This window comes from Hoplias malabaricus, chromosome 1, assembly GCF_029633855.1.
Source record: "Hoplias malabaricus isolate fHopMal1 chromosome 1, fHopMal1.hap1, whole genome shotgun sequence".
NCBI lineage: Eukaryota > Metazoa > Chordata > Actinopteri > Characiformes > Erythrinidae > Hoplias > Hoplias malabaricus.
Genome location: NC_089800.1, coordinates 39911666 through 39932444, shown reverse-complemented (window position 1 = coordinate 39932444; position 20779 = coordinate 39911666). Strand labels below are relative to the sequence as shown.

The window sequence follows — 20779 nt, the reverse complement described above, 5'->3', positions numbered from 1 at the left end:
GGTCTCACATTATTTAAAACCACTGCCTCTTTTGTCTTTATAGTTATGTAATGTTATATTATCACCACCACCTTCACTGTTGCCATGTATGTTGTAGTCATCAGAAGAAGTTGGTTAAATCATTAGAAATGGACACATTCATTTAAGCATGTGAAGGGAGTATAAACAAGCCTTTAGATTAATAGCAAATAATGATTTTTAACTTATATATATATATATATATATCTCATTTATTTATTTATTTATTTTTTGAACCAGTGGATCAAGTGGTTGATCAAGAACAACATCTTGAATGCTGGAACGTAACCTGGGCAACAAAAATGCCAAGCAAGAACTCAAAAATGTATTGAAAAAAACCTCCCGATACCTAAAATATTGATACCTGCCTATTTTGAATTTCTTTTTAAATCACTTGCCACACTTTGCTGCAATTAGAGTGTTTCCAGTCTTCTGAGACATATTTAATAGCATCCAGCCTTAAGAGTACTAGTGAGGTGAGGTACTGATTTTAGGTGATTAGTTCTTGAACACAAACTGTACTCCAAATCACCCCAGCTCATCTGCTTCTTTCTAGAGAATACAGTTCTTCTATCCAACAATACTAGGGACTCTGTATACTTAGTGTTGACACTTGCATGATGGCTTTAGGTTCATGTGCAGCTGCTCCAGAAGGTCCAATATGGAGTCCAGACAATTCATCTGTGAATATTTATGTTCATATTAGGTGCACCATTGTGGAGTTCACTAAATTATTTTAAAGAGTGTAAGATGTTTGTCATATACCTATTGGTGAAGGAACCTTGGAAAATAGTTGAGTGCCAGGATCTAGGAAGGCAGAACTTGGCTGTGGTACTTGAAGGAGGCCCCCGTAAGCAGACACTCATATCCAAAGAGCATGACTCTGCAACAGGAAACTGACATAGTATACAATAGTTTTGCCCCATACCAAAATATCTGGGTTAAAATTAACCATAATGACTGGCAGAGGCATGCAATCTATAATCACCAGGGGAAACACATTCTATGTTTAACCTCACCTTTCAGCCACAGCTTTTACCGAATAACATATTTACCTCAGTGGCCTTATTTCTGCTGTAAGAAAACCTTATGTAATGAGTGTTAGGCTTTACTATTGGAGAAGCTGAACACTTTCATAAATTTACATAGATTATAAAGGAGAAATAATTTATTCCAAGTAATCAATTTCTATTGTTCTGTTCCTCAAGTAAATTTGACACAATGTAAAGGGTAACTGAATTCCGATTATGAAAAAAAAGGAAACAAACTCTGAAGTACTTTATGGAGTTTTGTAGAAGGTACAATACTTTGCAAAGTACAAAATCAGAGACCATATTTTGATATTAATTAATTTCCAGTAAAACATACACTTGTACATTGTTTGATCAATTTCAAGGCCTTGTCAGATGGTCAGATGATATAGATTAAATAAATCATGAACATATATGTTTTGAGATACTTATATGGTAATATCATTGTAAAATAATGCTGTAGAATCCCACAGTGTAACATAATGTGGAGAAAAAGACTGCTATGCTCTGTTAGCCACATTAGCTTTTTCAGTCTAATGGAACACTCTTTAGGCGGCAATGCATTTCTCTGCTTTTGTGAGTGAGATATTAAAAACAGATCATATACAAGCTTCAGCAATCACATTATTTCACTTATTTTTTTTAGCGAATAAGAGCCTCCATAGGGGACATAAAATAACATTTTCTGCACTGATTTAGTGCATTCATTCAGTTCAGGGTCGTGGTGGGTTCAGAGCCTACCTGGAATCATTGGTTGCAAGTCAGGGGATGCACCAGTCCATCACAGGGCGACACACATTCACTCACACATTCACACTTATGCACAATTTTGAGTCACCAAACCTTCTACCAACGTGTGCTTTTGGACTGTGGGAGGAAACCGGAGCACCTGGTGTCTGCAGCAGATATTCCTCAGTCAGTATCTGGTCAAATATAGTCCTCAAACATTTTATGTTCCAACAAACGTGACTCAGTCAATCAGTCTCACAGTCAGCAAGCTAAAAAACAACAGTTGAGTAATTTACGAGGCAGATTTTTCATCAGTCTTCATATTTTATGCTGTTGATATTCTGTGACAGCCTTTTGGTCTAAGAATGTTATATAGTTGCAGTGCTGTGGTTAATATGGAGGCCTGAGTGCTTTTGGGCTGACACTAATGTATGATGGCATGGGAGTGAATCGCTCATACCTCAGTAGGTATGATTCATGACTCCATTAAAAGCCCTCATCTTTCACACTCCTGTCTGTGGATTCAGATTAATGCTTTACACCACAGCGCTCTGTAAAATCATTGTCCTAACCCACACATTTCCCATTAGGGGAGAATCCATCAAGTTTTAAACCAAGCTGAGGAGCAGTAATTGGCTAGGATTGATTATTAGTAGCAAAGCACAGATGATGGCTCAAAGCTGTGGGGGAACTGTCACTTTTGGACAGTTGCTGGGAAAACACCCACTCTGTGTTGGTTTCTATTTACCTGTGCTTGTCATTTTGATATATCACATTTTTACATTCTTGGAATTCAGTTTGTGTCCTCTTCCGGTACAAGCTTGGATGCAACTCATTTTCTGCTTATGGTAAAAGCAAAATATTTAAGTAGGTCTAAGAAAGGAAAATATGGGCAGACAAATGTAATGTCATAAGCCTAGGCCACTTTTGCTCAATAGAGATTCAATGACTGAGGCCCGTCTAGTTAAGGCGACAAAACTGTGGTCCTACCACAATAGCCCAGTGAAAACAGCATGACACAGGTCTTACAACTTTCATCAAATCAAGATTACACACCTGAGTTCCCACCACTACTGCCAACTCAAGGCGACACAACTTAGGTTGCACTAATTTTGTCTAACAGACAACATGACTGAGGCTTAAGAACTTTTGCCCACTAAAGACAATATAGCTGAAGTTTCATCATTTTTGCCCAACAAAGACAGCATGGCTAAGGTCAAACAAATTTGTCCAAAGAAAAGGACAAAACAAAGGTCTTTGTCTTTTCCAGGGAAAATAACGTAACAGAATTTTGATCAATTTTGCCCAGTGAGCTTTTTGGCCAGTGACTTTAACAAACAATGCCTGAACTTTAAATTCAAAATGAACCTGAGGACAGATACTGTTGCTTAGAATTGCTTGGAGAGCTGAGAAAATAAGGGTAAAATTTGGGGACATTTGTCAGTCAATCCACCTATCCACATTTGATTTTGGGTTGTGAGAGGAAACATGCGCAGACACAGGGAGAAATCAAACTCCACACTGACAGTTGCTCAAACCCACAAACCTAGGACACTGGAACTGTGACAGCAACACTACCTGTTGCACCATGGTGTTGCTACCCATGGCTATGCTCCTGCTTCCTACATGCCAAGAATGCACAGAATAAACCAAAGCCTTTGCTCTTACCAGACATAAACAAAGATAAACATTTTGCTTATTTTGAAAGAGTTAGTCTGAGGGATTTTATAGAGGATCTTCTTGGCACTGAGCAGATCAGACAGATTGGGGCTGGAGTACAGCGTGTTTGCTGAATTGAGGTTAGGGTGGGCTAGGCTCGGTTGTGTGTCGAGGCTCAGTTAGGGACTGTGCTGAGTCATGGCTGGTTCAAGTGTCGATGGTGAAGCAGAGGAGCTCAGCTGTGGGGATGCAGTGCTTCCACTGTTGATCCTAATGCATTGTGGTGTGAGCTCTGCCAACAGTAGCCCAAGGCCCCTCTCTTGTGGAGAGCACATGAGGATGCCTTCCCTAATATCTAACTCCTACTGACCTCAGAGACACAAGAAACAGCATGGAAAATACACTCACTACTGTACTACTTGCAATGGAGGCAGTGAAAGGGGTAAAACTATAGTTTACATTATAAAAGAAATTCTTAATGTCCTTAAGTTCTGTATTTTACTCATGGTAGTGTAACATATATACTCAAACTTAGGGCTGCAACTAATGATTATTTTAATAATCGATTAATCTGTCTTTTATCTTTTCGATTAATCAATTATTTATCGGATAAAAAGGAAGACAAGCCAAATTTGGTTTCCTGTCTGTTACTAGCATATTCAGGATACCATCAGTGAGAACAGCTGCTTGCTGTGGTGTGCAGATCTTCTTTAAAACATAGTCAGCAATGCTGGGCTGTTTTTATCTGTGGTGAGAGAGAAAGTGTAGATATGGACATACACCTTTTTTAAGTTAATAACTACTGATCTAAAATGCAGACAACAATGCAGGAAAATTGAAATTACATAAAAGGATATTGGGTGATGATGCCATGTGCTGAGAATAAAAGGGAAATTCAACTAACACATGATCAGATATCGTTAACATATTTAAGATTTTAGAGAACTAATGTTGTAATTTTATAAGGAACACACAACCTACCATTATTAAAAATTAGTGTTTACATGAAGAATTAACCCAACCATTACATTAATTTTATATTTATCAATATTTAACACAGTGTATGTAATTTAATATACACTTATAATGTAATATACACTTGGCTGTGATACTCAAACAAACAATAACAATGCCAGTCAGAAAAGAGGCTTATATTTTAAAAAGGCTTTAAATATATTATTTTAAAAAATGTTTGGATTTTTTTTAAACTCTTTTAAGGTGGAACGGAAAACTCGCTAAATACAAGAGTGATATAAATTTACTAAAAATGAGACATCTTGTTTGACTACTCAAGGCTCAAGCAGGCTCTAGTGACATTTGAGTGAGAGAAAAACTAATGTTGCTAACGTTAGCTTGACTAAAACTATGGTTTGTAAACGGCTGGTCGAGCTGACACATTTAAGGTGGAAGAGAAAACTTGGGGGGAAGCTAAGGCTTGTTCGCTAAACGCGAGTGTAATATCAATGTACTAAGAAAAACAAATGTTGTTTAACTACTCTAGCAGGCTCTAGTAACATTGAGTGAGAGAAAAAGTAGAATTAACTTACTATACTTTATCTCTTTCACACATAGCTCCAACAGGCTTCATTTTCAGGTGCACATGCAGTGATGTTGTGCTGCTGTGCCATGCGGGATCAGCTGTGCACATTTTGCACCTAATGCTGTTCCTTGACGGCGTTAATGTAAAGTGTTCCCATACTTTTGATGATTTGGGTCGTACATTTTTCTCTCAGCTTGTGCTAACATTATCCTCTGCTGTGACTGCCTCCGCCATTTTTCAAACCCTTCTTCCAGAGTTCGTCACGTGTAGCAACTGTACCTATGTGTATAGTAACTTAGACCCAACTAATCGATTATTAAATTAGTTGCCAACTATTTTAACAATCGATTTTAATCGATTTAATCGATTAGTTGTTGCAGCACTACTCAGACTAAAAGATCTACCCCTAAATGCCCAAATTGCCCATAATTAAAAAGTCTATTCTAGCAAACAAATACATTGTTTGACCAGAAGTCTTTTAACATCTACTTCTCCAACATTTCTTCTGGAATGAGGGTACAAATAGGTGCTGCAGCAATTACTTTGTTTTCTTCTTCTGGGAAGAAGACTGTGTTGAACTGTGTTGCAAGGAGAGGATGGCTTTCAGCCACGAGAGAATTGGGAAGGTCAGGCACTCGTTTAATTTTTGTTTTTATTGGAATCACCGCTCCATATCATCGCTAAGGTATTGGACCAGTCTCCATCACTCAGTAAATGCAGTTCCAAAATAGCTCTCTGCTGACTGGCTTTATAGCATTCTAGTCAATGCCTGGCACTGGTCACCATGAGCTTATTTAATGTTTCATTTATCTCGAAAGTAGGATGTCAGAGTTGGGAATTAGGTCACACCAGAGTTAATCGTGCTCCAGTTCAACATTCAGAAAACCCTATGCCCCAAGTTATTTTTGTTAGCTTGTTCCTGGTTAGAACTGTAGGTGATAACAGCACATTTTGTGATATTTTATGCATCCAAACACCATGGAATCATGTCCACATACAGCAATTGAACTGTATTATGTACATGACTGATTCAATGGAGCACAAATAGATAGAAGCACTAATAAACTCCATGTTACTACTGCTTTTACACCCTCTTAATATGGAGGTAGCCATCTTGGATTCTGAACTTGGGTTGCTGCAGCTGCTCCAGATACATTCAGTTTCATTTCATGCTTTTAAAAGAGGATAATATAAGCTGATGATACAAGCTGAGGATGAGGTAGGGCTCAAAGATAAATCTGTATTTGTACTGACATCACAGTTTGAAAGAAGGCAATGTTCACATTGCAAAAGCAATTGATTCCATTCATGTGTGAGTGAATGTTTGAGTGTGTGTCGCCATTTTTGCTCAGTTCTATTTCTTCTTTTTAATTTCCATTGAGGTCTTTTTTTCCATTGATGTGGTTTCCCAGACATGGATTAAGATTCCTGGACTATGTAGCAGTTTGAATTGTGATCTTCCATTGAAAGGAGGACATAGTCCAGGACTAGGCTTAATTCCTGTCTGGGAAGCCACCCCATTTTGCGTGTTTTGCTTGGTTTATCCTCATCTCTGAACAGTCATGTAAATGCAGGTCCAGCACACTGTGACTGAAGACTCAGACGAAGATGTGGGACAATTCTAAAGTCTTCACACGTAACATTAGAAGCAGTATTAAATATGAGCAACTTGACTGGGTGGTCTTACATCACATTAGCATTACCTTACGTCTTAGCATTTACCATACCAGACCTATAACTGCCTAAAAAGCCTAGGGCCAAAGGTAAAGTTTTTTTGCGCCACACTGGCGTTCTACCTCAGCAGCTGACACACTGGCTACTGGCCCAGGATTGTGATTAATGATAAATAAATAACAGAGTCACAGAGTATTGGAGTCACCATTGTTTAGAGCTCTAGCCTCTGGGCATGGCATTCTCAGGGTGTGTCTTTAGTCAAGCATGAAGCCGTCTGCAGTTTAAAGTGAATCAAGTCATGACTCTGTTCTCTAATGTGGAGCTCATAAATACCATCCCTAGAGTCACGAAGACATGCAGAAACAGAGATCGGTGAGGCGTGTCTTCACCACATGACTTCCAGTGGAGCTGTATCAGAGCGAGTTCTAAAACGCACAAGGTTAAAGTAAGGAGGCAAATAGCCTAGAGATAAGAAAAGCAAGCAAGGGTTGGACGTAATTAAAGACGCACTGCAGCATGCACTATGTACAAAATAACTGTTACTGGGAGGATATTGTTACACATTAGGAAAAAACAAATTGGTCCATTGCTCAACACCCCAAAGCTGTGGGGCTTTATACCTGTCTAGCCAACACTTGGCCTTTATCATAGAGATCTTAGGCCTCTTAAGCTTCTCATTTTGTTGGTTTTCATTAAGGGTGCACCATAAAGCTGTTGAGTTTACTATGTATCAGGGGTGTTTAAAACGTTTGACTATATAGAGTATGTTCATGTAGCTTGCACTTCCGTTAGATATCACAATAAATATGAATATAGGGGACCTATGAAAAACTCACTTTTTCAGTCCTTCAGTGCATGATATTTTGGGAATCTGGATGCTACCAACCAACAAACTGTGAAAAGAAAATGTGATCGGCGTAAGTCAGAAATCATGGGATAAAATGAGATGTTCTGAATTTGCTCTGCCTTTAACATCAAGTTCAAAGACTTTAGAATTGTCTCACCTCCTTGTCTGAGTCTCTCTAATCATCGGGCTGGACCCATGTTTATGTAAGAGCACAAAGACAAGGTTAAATGGAGGAAACAAACACAACAAGAGAAAATGATTAACTATGTCACACAGATAAGATCATACAATAGACCAGGGGGTCACTAGAGTTATTCTACCTTAAAATGCAGATGCACAGCCCTCCAGGGCATTGGCGGATGGGGGTGCAGTTTGATGCCATGACATACGGTGCAGCCCACCAACCCATAATCATGCCTCAGTATACACACTGCTTACACTATTATATTTCTGTAAAAACAAGAGACAAAGACAAAGACAAAGCCAACTCCGTGTGGCACTGATGAGTCCCGCAAACACCCAAACTCTATTCACCATTAAATGTGCACAAGGCAATTTGATGTTTTTTTAGGCCTCCCAAATTAACTATAAAATATTGTCACTGTCCAATGAAAAACGTGTATCTGCATTTTTGTGGATTTTTAGTTTGCTACAACAATTAAACTCAGCAGCTGCCCTTCACACTGTGTAATAATTTCATGATGAATGAACCAATAGAAATGCTCCAAAATGACTTGCATCTTTTTACACTGACTTCCATCAAAAGATAATACGCTTTTTTCCTTCTCCTGTAAAGTTACAGCGACACTATGAAGAACACGATGAAAACATGATGTTGTTTTAGCAACAGAATCAATACAATCTATGCCTGAGAAAACCCCTTTGAAAAACTGCATCCCGGCCAGAATGACCCTCTCTGGTGTTGTGGTTCTTCTGTTGTGATTAGTTTTCTATAGTAATAATTTTGACTTTATTATTCTTTTTATGTAAATAATGGTTGTTCGGGCCTTCCATGGTGTTATAGCCATGCCTAGGACTGGTGCCCCCTCCAGAGTGTGTTACAAACAATGAATGAATGTAGTTTTTCTGTTGCATCATTCCAAAGAACCTTTTCTTACAATGAAAATGGTGACATGGTGTATGCGTTGGTGGACACCAGCTCATCCATCATGTTCTTGGAAATGAAGGGTAACCTTTGTAAATGTGTTCCCTCTTGTTACACTAACAGCTTCAACTTTACTTATTGGAAGGCTTTAAACTAAATGTTAGAACTTTTTTGAGAGGGTTTGAGAGAGCCATGAGAGTATTAGTGAGGTGAGATACTGATGTTGGATGATTAGTTCTGAGATTGACCTTTCGCTCAAGATACACATAGTTTAGAATCTACCTGTTCACCAATGAACATGCTATGGTTTGTCACACCTTAGACCTCTTAAAATGAGTTCCTCTAACAGTTCTACTTGCTACATGGGCATCTGTCCGAAGCTATTATAAGGAATGAAACCACTGCTGTATCTGAATGCCTACACTGTTGGTGTGGTTTCTATGACGATACTGTAATCTCTGTTCATGTGTTCCAGTCACACCTTGTCCTGTTCAAACCTCAGATGTAAACAAATGTTCTTCCTTCAGTCTGGAACAAGAAGGTCATCTGAAATGTTCTTTTCATCACCCATCTGCTTTTTTTTTTTGGGGGGGGGAACAAAAACTTCACAATAAGATTTTATAAAAGATGTAGAGAAAAAGGGACTTTAACAGCTGTGGAAGACCTAGTAGACCACCAAAACTGTCAGGTATCAGAAGCCCTTAGAAGTCTCCACTCTTGCATCTGATCTGAAGACATCATCGTTTTATACTTCCTTTTACTGTGAGAATGATGTGGGCCTGAAAGGATGTGTAGCTGCTAATTATCTTTTACTCAAAAAACTGAATAAACACAAAATAACTTGCAAATTAAACAAATGAGCTTCTAGTAATCTCAGACTTACTGCTCCAGAACCTAGACCTCAAATTCACTGAACTTATCATTTTTTTGTTAACGTGCAATTATTTGTCATTGTACAACATACGATGAAATGTGTCTTCCGCATATAACCGATCTGTGGCAGTGAACACACACACACACACACACACACACACACACACACACTAGTGCTCTAGGGGCTGTGAACACACACCCAGAGCAGCGGGGCAACCATCGCCGGCACCCAGGGAGCAGTCATGGGTTCGGTGCCGTGCTCAAGGGCACCTCGGCCGTGGATTGAGGGAGGAGGACAGCACTGTTCCTTCATTCCCACTGCCCCCAATTTTCATGGGACTCGAACCAACAAACTCTTCTCTAACCGTTAGGCCACAGCTGTCTATGTCACATTTAAGAAGTAGAAAATGCAGCCAAATTCTAGGAGAGAACTTTGTATTCATGGACAATTATAACCTTAGGTTTCCAAAAAGAATTAAAGCTTTACAAAAAAGAAAAAAATTGGGTTTTTGTGTAATGGATAATTGTAATTCAAAATGTAAACATTGACCATTTGTACACCTAACAGCACTGTAATTATTTTGTATTTTGTCCATATATATATATACAACCATAATAAAAGATATGAAACATTAATTTAGTTCTGTAAGGCCATACCTATGGTTTTTAAATGTATTTTATACATTAAGACAACACTGTTGAATGTGCCCTACATGCTGCAGTGAGGTAAATGGCACAGAAAACTACAGGGCAGAAACAAGGCTTGACTTGTCTTTTTTCCTACTAACTCAGCATGCCGAGAGGCAGTTTACAGAGCTGACAGGCCAGTGAATGATGTTCCTGACTGTTCCCATCTCTCTCTGCATCAGCAGGAGAGCCAGCGTTCCGTGCCCCCTACTGCACCTCTCACACTACGGTGCTAAAGCACTCAGCGCTGAAGGGGTTTTCACTCGTGGCCGTTTCTGAATGTAACATGCGCCTGTGATATGTTCACGCTGTTAGTTTTATTGTAATAGCACTTAGAGTGATGGCTGGGCAAAACACCTACAAAATTCCTCATTATCTCTAAAGTAGATTATGATTTTAGTTTTGCACTGAAGCCATGAAGCTAATATCGCTAACTAATAAGAGAAATGTAATAGTTTACAATGCAAAATGGCGCAGTGCAAAGTTTAATAAGCAATCTGTCCTGGTTGATCAAATACATTTGAGATAAGTGAGGAAATTGTGCAGTGTAATAAATATCTTGTGTTCCACAGGCTGTATGCTGTGTTTTGGCCAGTCGTCCTTCTTCCGCTTCAATCACCCCGAGGAGGCGTTCAGGATGAAGAGTATGAGGATGGAGGCACAACAGGAATCTAGCACCAAAATAAGAGTTTACAAAGGTAATGCACACACAAAGATAGACACACATTGGCTGCAAAACGAATCAAACCAGCCAAACATCTATTCTCAGCTTTCTAAGCTGTGGCTCCAAGCTTTTTATCTGGAGCAACCAGAGATGTGCCAAAACCTCCCACTAGTGTAGGACTAATGCCATTGACTTAAATTAGCATGAAGAGTGGGACTGGATGTCAAATTGGTGATTTAAAGGATATACACAGCAGACTCATTATTCCATTATTAATCTTCTTATTCTCTACATACTGTGAATAATTGGATACCTACAATAAAACTAATATATAAGTTTTGGTAGTTAACACCATATGGTCAAAGCGCCAAGTAATTATATCTCCTCATCAAACATTCCTTCTCCAATATATAGGGTGTTAATTAGTGCTGTCAAAATGAGTGTTTTACCACGTTAAAGTGTTTGAATTTAATGTATTATCACCTTTCTTTCTTTTTTTTTTTTTTTTTTTACACCTTTAATAATTTTAGCAGATTTGGCCACAACCACCTGTACACATAATACACTCTGTAAAGAACCTTGGGTTTGTGTATTTTATGCTACTGTTGGAGCCACAATCTGCACCGCAGCGTTAATTTTCATAATTAAAGCTCCTGTACTCAATGTGAAAGCACTGCTTGAAACCTTTACCCAGCAAATGAAAGGAGATTCAAATTTAAAAATCATCAAAACTACATTGAGATATTATAGTAAAGTAAAAAGAGTGGTTTCCTCTCACTAGTTTGTCGTATCACACTACACATTTATCTCCCTCCCAAAAATAAAAGAATGTACAAGCATTTACTTTTATTATTGTGATTACATTTTTAAACCAATAGACACTACTAATATAAATAACTCCACTGTGATTATTTTACATTTAAATATCCATTATTATAAAAGCTTTAGAGGCTTTAGAAGGGACAGTGCAATTAATCTCAGCAAGTTTTTCTGATTAATTAATTAATTTCTTTAATCAGTCGACAGTCCTAATGTTAATATGTGATTTGTCACCCCTTTGCCGCTGAAGCAGCTTCTTACTCTTCTGCAAAGTCTATACCCTCAAGTTTGGGGAATTTCTACGAGGTTTGACATTGAATTCTGAGATGAGAATATTATAGACGTCAGGTGCTGATATTGGATGATTCATTCTGGATCACAAACACCACACTGAAAGTACTGAATGGTGCTCCATTACTCCAGAGAACATAATACATAGCCTACAGCCAGATTGTGTAGGCATTATAGCCCTTTAGTTGACGTTGATGTTATTAGGATCATGTGCAGCTGCTCAAGAGCCTCACATTAAATTTCCTGCATTTCTATATAGATTATACAAGGACTGTGTACGCACAATTGAGCGCTGGTGTCTACAAGAGCAGGTTTTCTTGAATTATTGATGATATAATATAACAACAATGATTTATGTTACAGATTCTTCTAAAACATTTGGACTATAGAATGTACCACCCCAAGGTTGACTTGAGTGCAGTGTGTGAGGCACCACCTCTGAGTCTGGGTTTGCGATTGTGTTCTAAAATAAGTCCCGTAGAGTTAGTGCAGATGAATGGGGTGGATTGTTGCAGTGCCAGCAGAGGCTCGCTTACAGGTGCTTGCCTCCAGTTACCACTTCCGCACACAGGGCCACAGCAACACTGCCCCATGCAGCTTTTATGAGGCCTCGCTCCAGCAACTTTCTGAGCAGAAAGCCTGACCCTCAGCCTCTCACTCTCCAAGCGGCACACAGGCTCCTGTGTTGAGCTGTAAATACACTTTAACAGACCATCTACAGTCTATCTCCTGTTATGCCCTGCCTTTTCCTGTTAGGCTGCCACAGGGCAGGAGCCGATCAGTAAACAGATCTGATCCACTACATTTCCTGAGCTGCTTAATGAATTCCTTCCCATCTGAAGGAGGCTCTGTTGTACACATGTAAACATTCCCAATTTGTTTATGTCTCTATTACGAGCCAAAATCGTGCTCTCATTGCTACAGCTCTACATGTTATTAGCTCCACTGACTATCCTGGTTCAATTCAATGGTCAGGACCCCCACAGGACCACCTCAGATCATTCTTAGCGCAGCAGTGATACTGATATGGGGGTGGAGTGTTAGTGAGTGTCGCTCTGGTGAGTGGATCAGACACAGCAGTGCTGCTGGAGATCTTAAACATTGTGTCCACTCTGTTAGACACTCCCTACCTTGTTGGTCCTCCTTGTAGATGTAAAGTCAGAATGTAGCTCATCTGATGCTGCACAGTTTGTGTTGGTCGTCCTCTAGTCCCTTATCAGTGGACACAGGATGCCGCCCACAGGATGCTGTTGGTTGGATATTTTTGGTTGGTGCATTATTCTCAGTCCAGTAGTGACACAGGGATTTAAATACATGAGCAGCACTGCAGTGACTGATGCACTCATACCATTGCAACACATATTAACACATCACCATCACATCAGTGTCACTGAAGCACTGAGAATGGTCAACACCTAAGTCATAGCTGCTCTATGGGGGTCCTGATGATTGAAGAACAGGGTGAAATGGGAATAAGAACGTATGCAGAGAAACAGATGGACTACAGCCTATATTTGTAGAACTACAAAGTGCTGCTCCATGGTCAGTGCAGCTAATAAAATTGACAGTGAGTGCAGATACAAGGTAGGTGTTCCTAATCCAGTGATTGTTCAGTGTAGAACGTCCAATCAAATGTGTGATTGACCACCCACTGGCCTATCCATGCTTATCTGAACGCAAGTTCAACTTAAACAATATGTCAAAGCATTTGTAACACCATTTAAGATTTATGAGATGCTCTAGAACAGCTGAACATGAATGTAAGGTAACCATGCTCAATGCCAAGTGCCAAGGGGCTATAAAGCCTCCCATTACTGGACTGTGGAACAGTGCCACTGTGTTCTCTGTAAAGATGGGACACCATTCTGAAGTGTCTTTTGTGAATCACAAATATTTCAAACCGTTTTCATTACGTGAAAAATGGCTGTGTCTATGGAAAATGACCAGATCAGTCAGCCATGTTATTACCTGAACACAGTCTGAAGACCTAATGCTAGACTCTCTGTCTCACTCTGCACTCATCAGCTGAATCTGTTTGCTGCTTGTCCCCAGTCCAGAGGGCTTTGTTGAACACACACTGCTTATTTTTAGGAACAGGGGTATCTCTTACAGAGTGTATTTGTATCTCAGCCCCCCTCACTTCACTCAACCCCCCCCCTTCCTTCCCCCATATCCGGTCACCTCAGTCCAGTGACACTGGGTGGTCTGTGGGATATTTTGATGATACTTCCATACTGCTGAGACATGTTTGCTTGATAAGCATTTTGTATTGTTCTTTTTTTATTTTTATTATTAAATAAGAAAACTTCATTTAGTAATGATGTTTCTCAAAGATGGGTCTTCCTGCGCTGCATATCATGTTTTCCTGTTCTAACACATCTGAATCAGCTTAAGAAATGTTTCATCTATAGCTCAACGGCTACATACATGATTTTTCAACTACTCACAAATAGAATCCAGTTTAATTGTGTGTTTTCTATTCTCCTGGCTTTCAGTTTTCTATTTTGATGCTTTGACCTATCCCTTGGTCTAACCTCATGTTTTTCTTTTATAACCTTGGCTTTTTGTTTTTACTTGCACCAAGTATAAAACACAGCTGCCTGGAAACAACCAACATATTTTGCCATGATTTGTGTCGGATTTCTTTTAAGGGGTATATTCTGTTATCCACACCCAACAGCTGAAGGACTGTAAGAACTTTTTTTTCAAAACTGTAAATTAACTTGTATTTTAAACTTGTAATTAGCTTGTATTTTAAGACTTGTGTTGATATTTCGTTTTTAAATACAAAATACAGGGTATTTTACATAATATTTTCCTTTATTCGATCTGGAAACAAATATGGAATTAACCAAAATGATTTAATAAATTACTTTGAGGTTAAAACATTCATGTCTTAGGGGTTAGGGTTTAAAATAAGGGCATATAGCCAGCCCAAGTTTGAATGGAGTAACTTAATAATAATTTTATACATGTATGTAAACAGAACGGGCGATATACTGGCTGCCAGAACGTGTCTAAGTCCACGTTTGAGTGGAGAAACGCGGGTCTGTCTCTTTAAGAGAGCGAGAGCGAGAGCGAAGCAATGGTCCAGCAGTGCGTCACACATCAGCACCGCGGACAGGGCGAGAGACGAAGGGGCGGAGCTGTGCGCACAAGACGAGCTGCGGGGGGGTGGAGCTCCACGCACAGCGTGAGTGGTGAGGGGGCGGGGCCACATGGACAGGGCGAGAGGGCGGTGCTCCGAGGCACTGTGGCCGAGCTTCAGCGCACCCAGCGCGGCTACAGGACCACCGCGGCTCCCGCCCTTCAGCCAGCGCTGAGGCAGGCGGTCCGGCTCCAATACAGGGCCGCACTGCTTCACTCAGCTATCACAGCCGGAGGTTAACGTCGAAAACGGTTTATCTTTCCTTCCATGTAAGTACTGAACCTTACCGACGCTTTTCCTGAAGGAAGGACCGGTATCTTTCACTGTGACGCTGCAGGAGGAAAGCACTCACGGCTCAGGAAAATCCCGACTCTGTGGTTTCACCGTGCGTTAAAACCGCTCTTTTTCAAACTGTAGGGTGGTATATGAGAAGGTATTTGAGCAGAAGTCATGGCAGCAGCGTTTCTCCGTTCCTTCGTGGGGTTACCGAACAGATTGACGAGGGCTAACGGCGTTATACATTATTCGTGAGGAGTTTGAGTGGAGAGCGTTTCATAATGAGGGCACTCTCCTTTACATAGTCGTGAATATGGTGAATATATACACCATACCATAGACTGTTGAAACGCTGGAGTGTAAACAACAATAATTATGTCTACAGACATAACCTCATCATGTGCATTCCTTTCTTTGTAATGAAGGAGGCATTGCATTTTATTTTAAATGGGGTTTAGTTAGTTTACAGAAGCCCATATTTTCTTAATATTGATCATGGTACTTGAAGAGTTTCGTCCTAAAATGTGGAGTAGATGCCTTTCAAGAATGTTTTTCTTAAGGTGTATGTTGGTGAGAGAAGGGTTTACACATATAAAAGTATCAGTGCTCATTTTTATATATATATATATATAAAATTAGCACTAATATTTAAATCTAGAAATGAACATGTATTATTCTGTAGAGTGTCTGTTTTTTCCCATGCCCTGTTTTACCACACACTGCCTAATATATCTGTTAAATTCCATATTTAGTGCCTAAATCATTTATTTTTGTCAGAAAAAGACAAATTAAATTCAAAATATAGTATGTTTAAACACATAAAGATAACAAAACAATATAAAGACATTAATAATGATTAACATACTGAACTGCACTAAATCCAGTTAACCAAGGCCCTTTTAATGAAATGGTTGTTCACTATTCTGTATGTGCACACTGTATACATATTACACTTAAGTAATGAGTTTTCTGACATAGTATCACAAAATGTGAGAACTTCCTCATTATACTGTTATATATATAATGATATCGCCCACCCCTACATGCCTATCTCTGTCAGCTGCTGAATCATCACTGTTGGGCTAGTAGTGTGTTGACCGAGAGCTGGGTCAAATGACCACAGGGATTCGCTGGGTGTTTTAGAGATTGCCTAAATTTATTTTTTCATGCCCTTATCTCTCAAAACCTGTCCATGCTCTCTGCTGATTTACTCCTGAACTCAGTGCCTTTGTAAGTTGGCAGCAGTTTTGAATTTATAAGCAGTGTCCCTGTATTTGGCAGGGGCTGGTCCTCAGACATAGGTGCCATTACAGTAATAATCCAAAAAGGCACTTCACCTGAAAGTAAATGAAGCAGCCTCAGTGCCAATTTTATTTCCTCACAAGAGCTTTTGCCATGATTGCCTTTGAGACCAGGGTGACCTGTGTTCTTGTTAATGCGTTTGACCTCTTCTAAGAGCTGCCAGTTTTGCACCGGCACAGAAAAATATTCCACTTCCATTCCTTGTTTTTTTTTTTTTGTCCAGCTGAATTTAAATGAGCTAGCTGTATTTATTGAAGGACTAATCTACAATGTATATACATGAACACATTTACTGACAAAGAGAATTTAGCTAAAAATAAAAGTTGAGTTGATTTTAATATATGTAACATTGATATAACTTTGACATAACCATGCCATAAACATGTCACCTGCTGTCATGATTTATCACAACAGATTCTGTAAACAGTGACATGTCAACACTGGCACTAGCTGTCACGAAAGGTGCTGTAATATTTGCTGTCATGATAGCATGTGACACAATTATTCCACTTTGTTTACATTCATGACTTTAAATATCATGGCATGTATTTTGATAATATTATGGTAGTTGTAGCATGACACTGAAAATAATCTATTGTGATAACCCAGGATATCATACTTCATCATGACTTAATGATGTGTTTATAGCATAATTCAGTCAGTATTTCGCAGCAGATTTCAGTTAAATTGGTTCCTGTTTAAATCAAATAAATTCAACCCATGACTTCTTCAGTGTAAGCGCTGTTAAATGTTCCTGGCATTGTTGCTACACTCTTAAAGGAATACTAGGTAGTATTTGTACTTTAGAAATACAGCTTTAAAATCACTGTGAGGGAGAATAGGGCCTCTGACATTACTACTCTGGGCTTACCACATCAGAAACTGCACTATGTTACTTTTGGAGGAGGGTAGGATACCACCCCAGCAGTCTGGATTTCGGGACTGTGCTGTAAACGTGAATTACACTGTGCAAATCTAGTTGAGCTCAGGAGCAATAATACAAAATCCCATCTAGTGTTTCTTAAAAAAAGGTTTCTTCAAGGGTTTCTTATTCTATTTAGAACTATTAGAGCTATACAAAGCCATTAGTAATGTGGGCTTGTTTTGCATCAGAGGAAACAGCACAATGACACAGCCACAGTATGATGCCCAATCTCACCTCCTTGTCCTGATTTCACTCCCCCAGGACCCTTGAAACCAGGGGAGGTTAAATCAGGACGGAATGAAGAAGTGAGATTGGGCACCAAACCGGAGCTCCTGAAGACTTACTTTTAACTAATGCGTGGCTGTAAACATGTGCTGTTTTAATCATTCTGTTTCATTTTTAACGTCCAACAAGATGCCTCAGGCAAAAAAGGTCACATTCTAGCCAGAACTACAAACTTGCCGCCTGTTCCACTATAAATAGTGCTGCACTCTGTGCCACCTTAAATGGCGATATACATCTATTCAAATCCTTTATTCCTCACATTAATTTGTGAAGACGTTGTTTCAGTCTTAAACAGAGTTCTGTAACATTCTGCCACCAACATTAAAATTAAGGTCCACGTTAAATGTTTTAAGGTTATATTCCCCTTATATAACACATTCCTCTTTGTGCTCTAGACGCCATTTGAAATAAACATGGCTCTTTAAAAGGGGAGCTCAACTTTTGCCTCTGAGGCAAATTTTCCACGAAAACAACATTAGGTTTATACATTGATGATCACTGATTTAAAATGTTTATAACAATATTATTGTTATTGAAACATTTTATATTGCAATTATATATTTATATTGAATTATTGTTCAGCCCTATGATAACAGTTGTTATAACAGTTATAACAGTTGTTTGTACAGAACCACTGTCTTTACTAAAAAAATATAATAATAATAATAATAAGAATTATGAATTCTGTTATGAATTTTTTTTTAATGTAAAGAACCAGAGTTAGAACCCACTTTTGTGTGTTAATTCAATGTTGGAGACCTTCCTACTTTCCTCTTTGCTGACGACATCTTTGCCTCCTACAGACTCAGAGAGCCTGGTCAATGGGAACCATCAGCCAGAAGCAGTGGAGTCTCACCCAGCCCCCAAAGAGAAAGAGAGAGTGCGACCTGAGCACAGTGCCATTGTCAGCTCCATTGAAAAGGACCTGCAGGACATTATGGACTCCTTAGTCATGGATGATCCCCAGCCGTCCTCCTCCTCTGAGCCCAGGAAGCCTTCCGGGCCCCCTGCTGCCGAATCTCCACTGTCCCCATTGTTAAACGGAGGTGGCCGCTACCTCCTTTCTCCCCCCACGAGTCCTGGTGCTATGTCTGTAGGCTCTAGCTATGGAAACACTTCCCCTCCCTTCTCTCCGCTCTCATCTCCCTCAGCCGCCAGCAGTGGCAGCTTCACCAGCCCCTCGCCAAGTGGTTGTCCGGACCAGATTTCCTCTTTACCTCCAGTACCTGTCAGGTCCTCCAGTTACAATTACACCAGCCAGCCACCTGTACCTCAGCCCAGGACCATGTTGCCCAACCACAGTGGAGGTCAGAAGGTTCCAGAAAGTCCCCGACTCCAGAGGAAGGCTCTCCTGGAAGCTCCTCTGAGCCCAAAGCCGAGCAGAAGAGGTCTGAGTCTAACCCAGGATAACCCAGCCGCTAAAGCTCCTGATAGCCCTAGACTGCCCCCTTCTTTGCCTTCTGTCTCCATATCTGGTGCGTCCAATGATATCCAAACACTTGGTAGGATAGTTGTACCAGGTAGTCCCAAACTTGCCTCAAAATTTACCACCACATCCCCCTCCTCTTCCCCGTCAAGTCCCAGAATAAAGATGGCCAGCATCCTTCAAGATCGCCCCTCCAGCCCGTTTAGCGAGCAGCCACAGCTGGACCACTCACCCTCGTCCAGTCCGTCCCAGCAACTCTCCCCTCCACCTCGAGCCTTCCAGCCTCCCCTGGACCCCATAGTCCACATCATCCAGCCTCATCCACAGCCACGCAACCTTCAGCCACCAGAAAGTCCTCGGCTGGCCCGACGGAATATAGAGGTCAGCTGTGGTAGCAGCATGAGGGAGCTGCCCCCTCTCAGCCCCTCTGTGGCCCGCAGAGGTGTACCTGTGCTCCCTGGGGCCCTCCCTGGAACCCTCCGGACACCCGAGAGCCTGTCCACTAAAGGGGTCCCCGACAGCCCGAGGCTCAGACGCAAAGCGGCCTCCCCGACTGAGGAGCTCTTCAGTCCTCGTTTGGTCCGTGCCCGCAGCCCCTCACCAACCTCAAGCCTGTTGGAAGGCAGCAGTGGGCGAAAGGGGAGTTTAGGGAACAGCTTGTCTCCAGCCTTTAGTCTGGGCTCTTTGCCGGGTTCCTCACCCCTGGCCAGCCCCAGGAACCATAGGAAGATGTCGGTGGGCCATAGGGACTTCCGACTAGCCCACCCGGGGATGAGAGAGCGCAAGAATAGCATTACAGAGATCAGCGACAACGAGGATGATCTTCTGGAATACCATCGCCGTCAGCGTGAGGAACGTCTCCGCGAGCAGGAGATGGAGAGACTGGTGAGTACCGTTCTAGAAACATTATTTAGAACTAAGGGGGGAAAAAAAGGGTGCGATAAATATAACTGCTACTAACATTTTTTGTTTATTTTACAATACCAAAATTTGATTAGTATTATTACGACAATAAAGGTGATATGAAAATAAAAAGAGCTCTTGTATCAGAATCTGGATCTGAACTGAAAAAAATGTGTGCTGTCATTGCATGAAATTAAAACACTTCTCATTTTATGAGATTAAAGTCATTTGAGAGATATGTGACTATTTGTAGAAATTCTGGCAGTGTAACGTGATTACATATTAGATCAAAAAAAGAGAAGACATCAGAGATAGACATACAAGGTTCTGTTCTAACAGCGATGATATGGTGGTAATTTTGAGGCTGTGTCTGTTTGAAAACTCGCAGAGCAGAGAAGGAAAGATTGGAGACAACTGCCATTCCAATCTGCCTGAAAGTGACGGGTGCTGCCGTCTTGCTGTGGCAGAAGGCTCTGATTTCACCATGACAACGCCATTGTTTGTTGTCTCTTTTTACGGGGTGTTGGGGGAGGGGGGGCATTCATGCTGGTCCAGTCTGTTGTCCGGAAAGATGCCT

General features: G+C 40.5%; 1 protein-coding gene across 4 annotated transcripts in view; it reads left to right on the top strand.

The window, feature by feature from the left end:
• phldb1b (pleckstrin homology-like domain, family B, member 1b) overlaps positions 1 to 20779 on the top strand; it is a 109428-nt gene that overhangs the window by 39225 nt on the left and 49424 nt on the right. For all 4 annotated transcript variants that reach the window (XM_066662533.1, XM_066662537.1, XM_066662536.1 and 1 more), the window contains exons 5-6: positions 10736 to 10861; positions 18677 to 20184. In XM_066662533.1, coding sequence (XP_066518630.1) covers positions 10736 to 10861; positions 18677 to 20184 — 1634 coding nt within the window. The remainder of the gene's footprint in view (positions 1 to 10735; positions 10862 to 18676; positions 20185 to 20779) is intronic.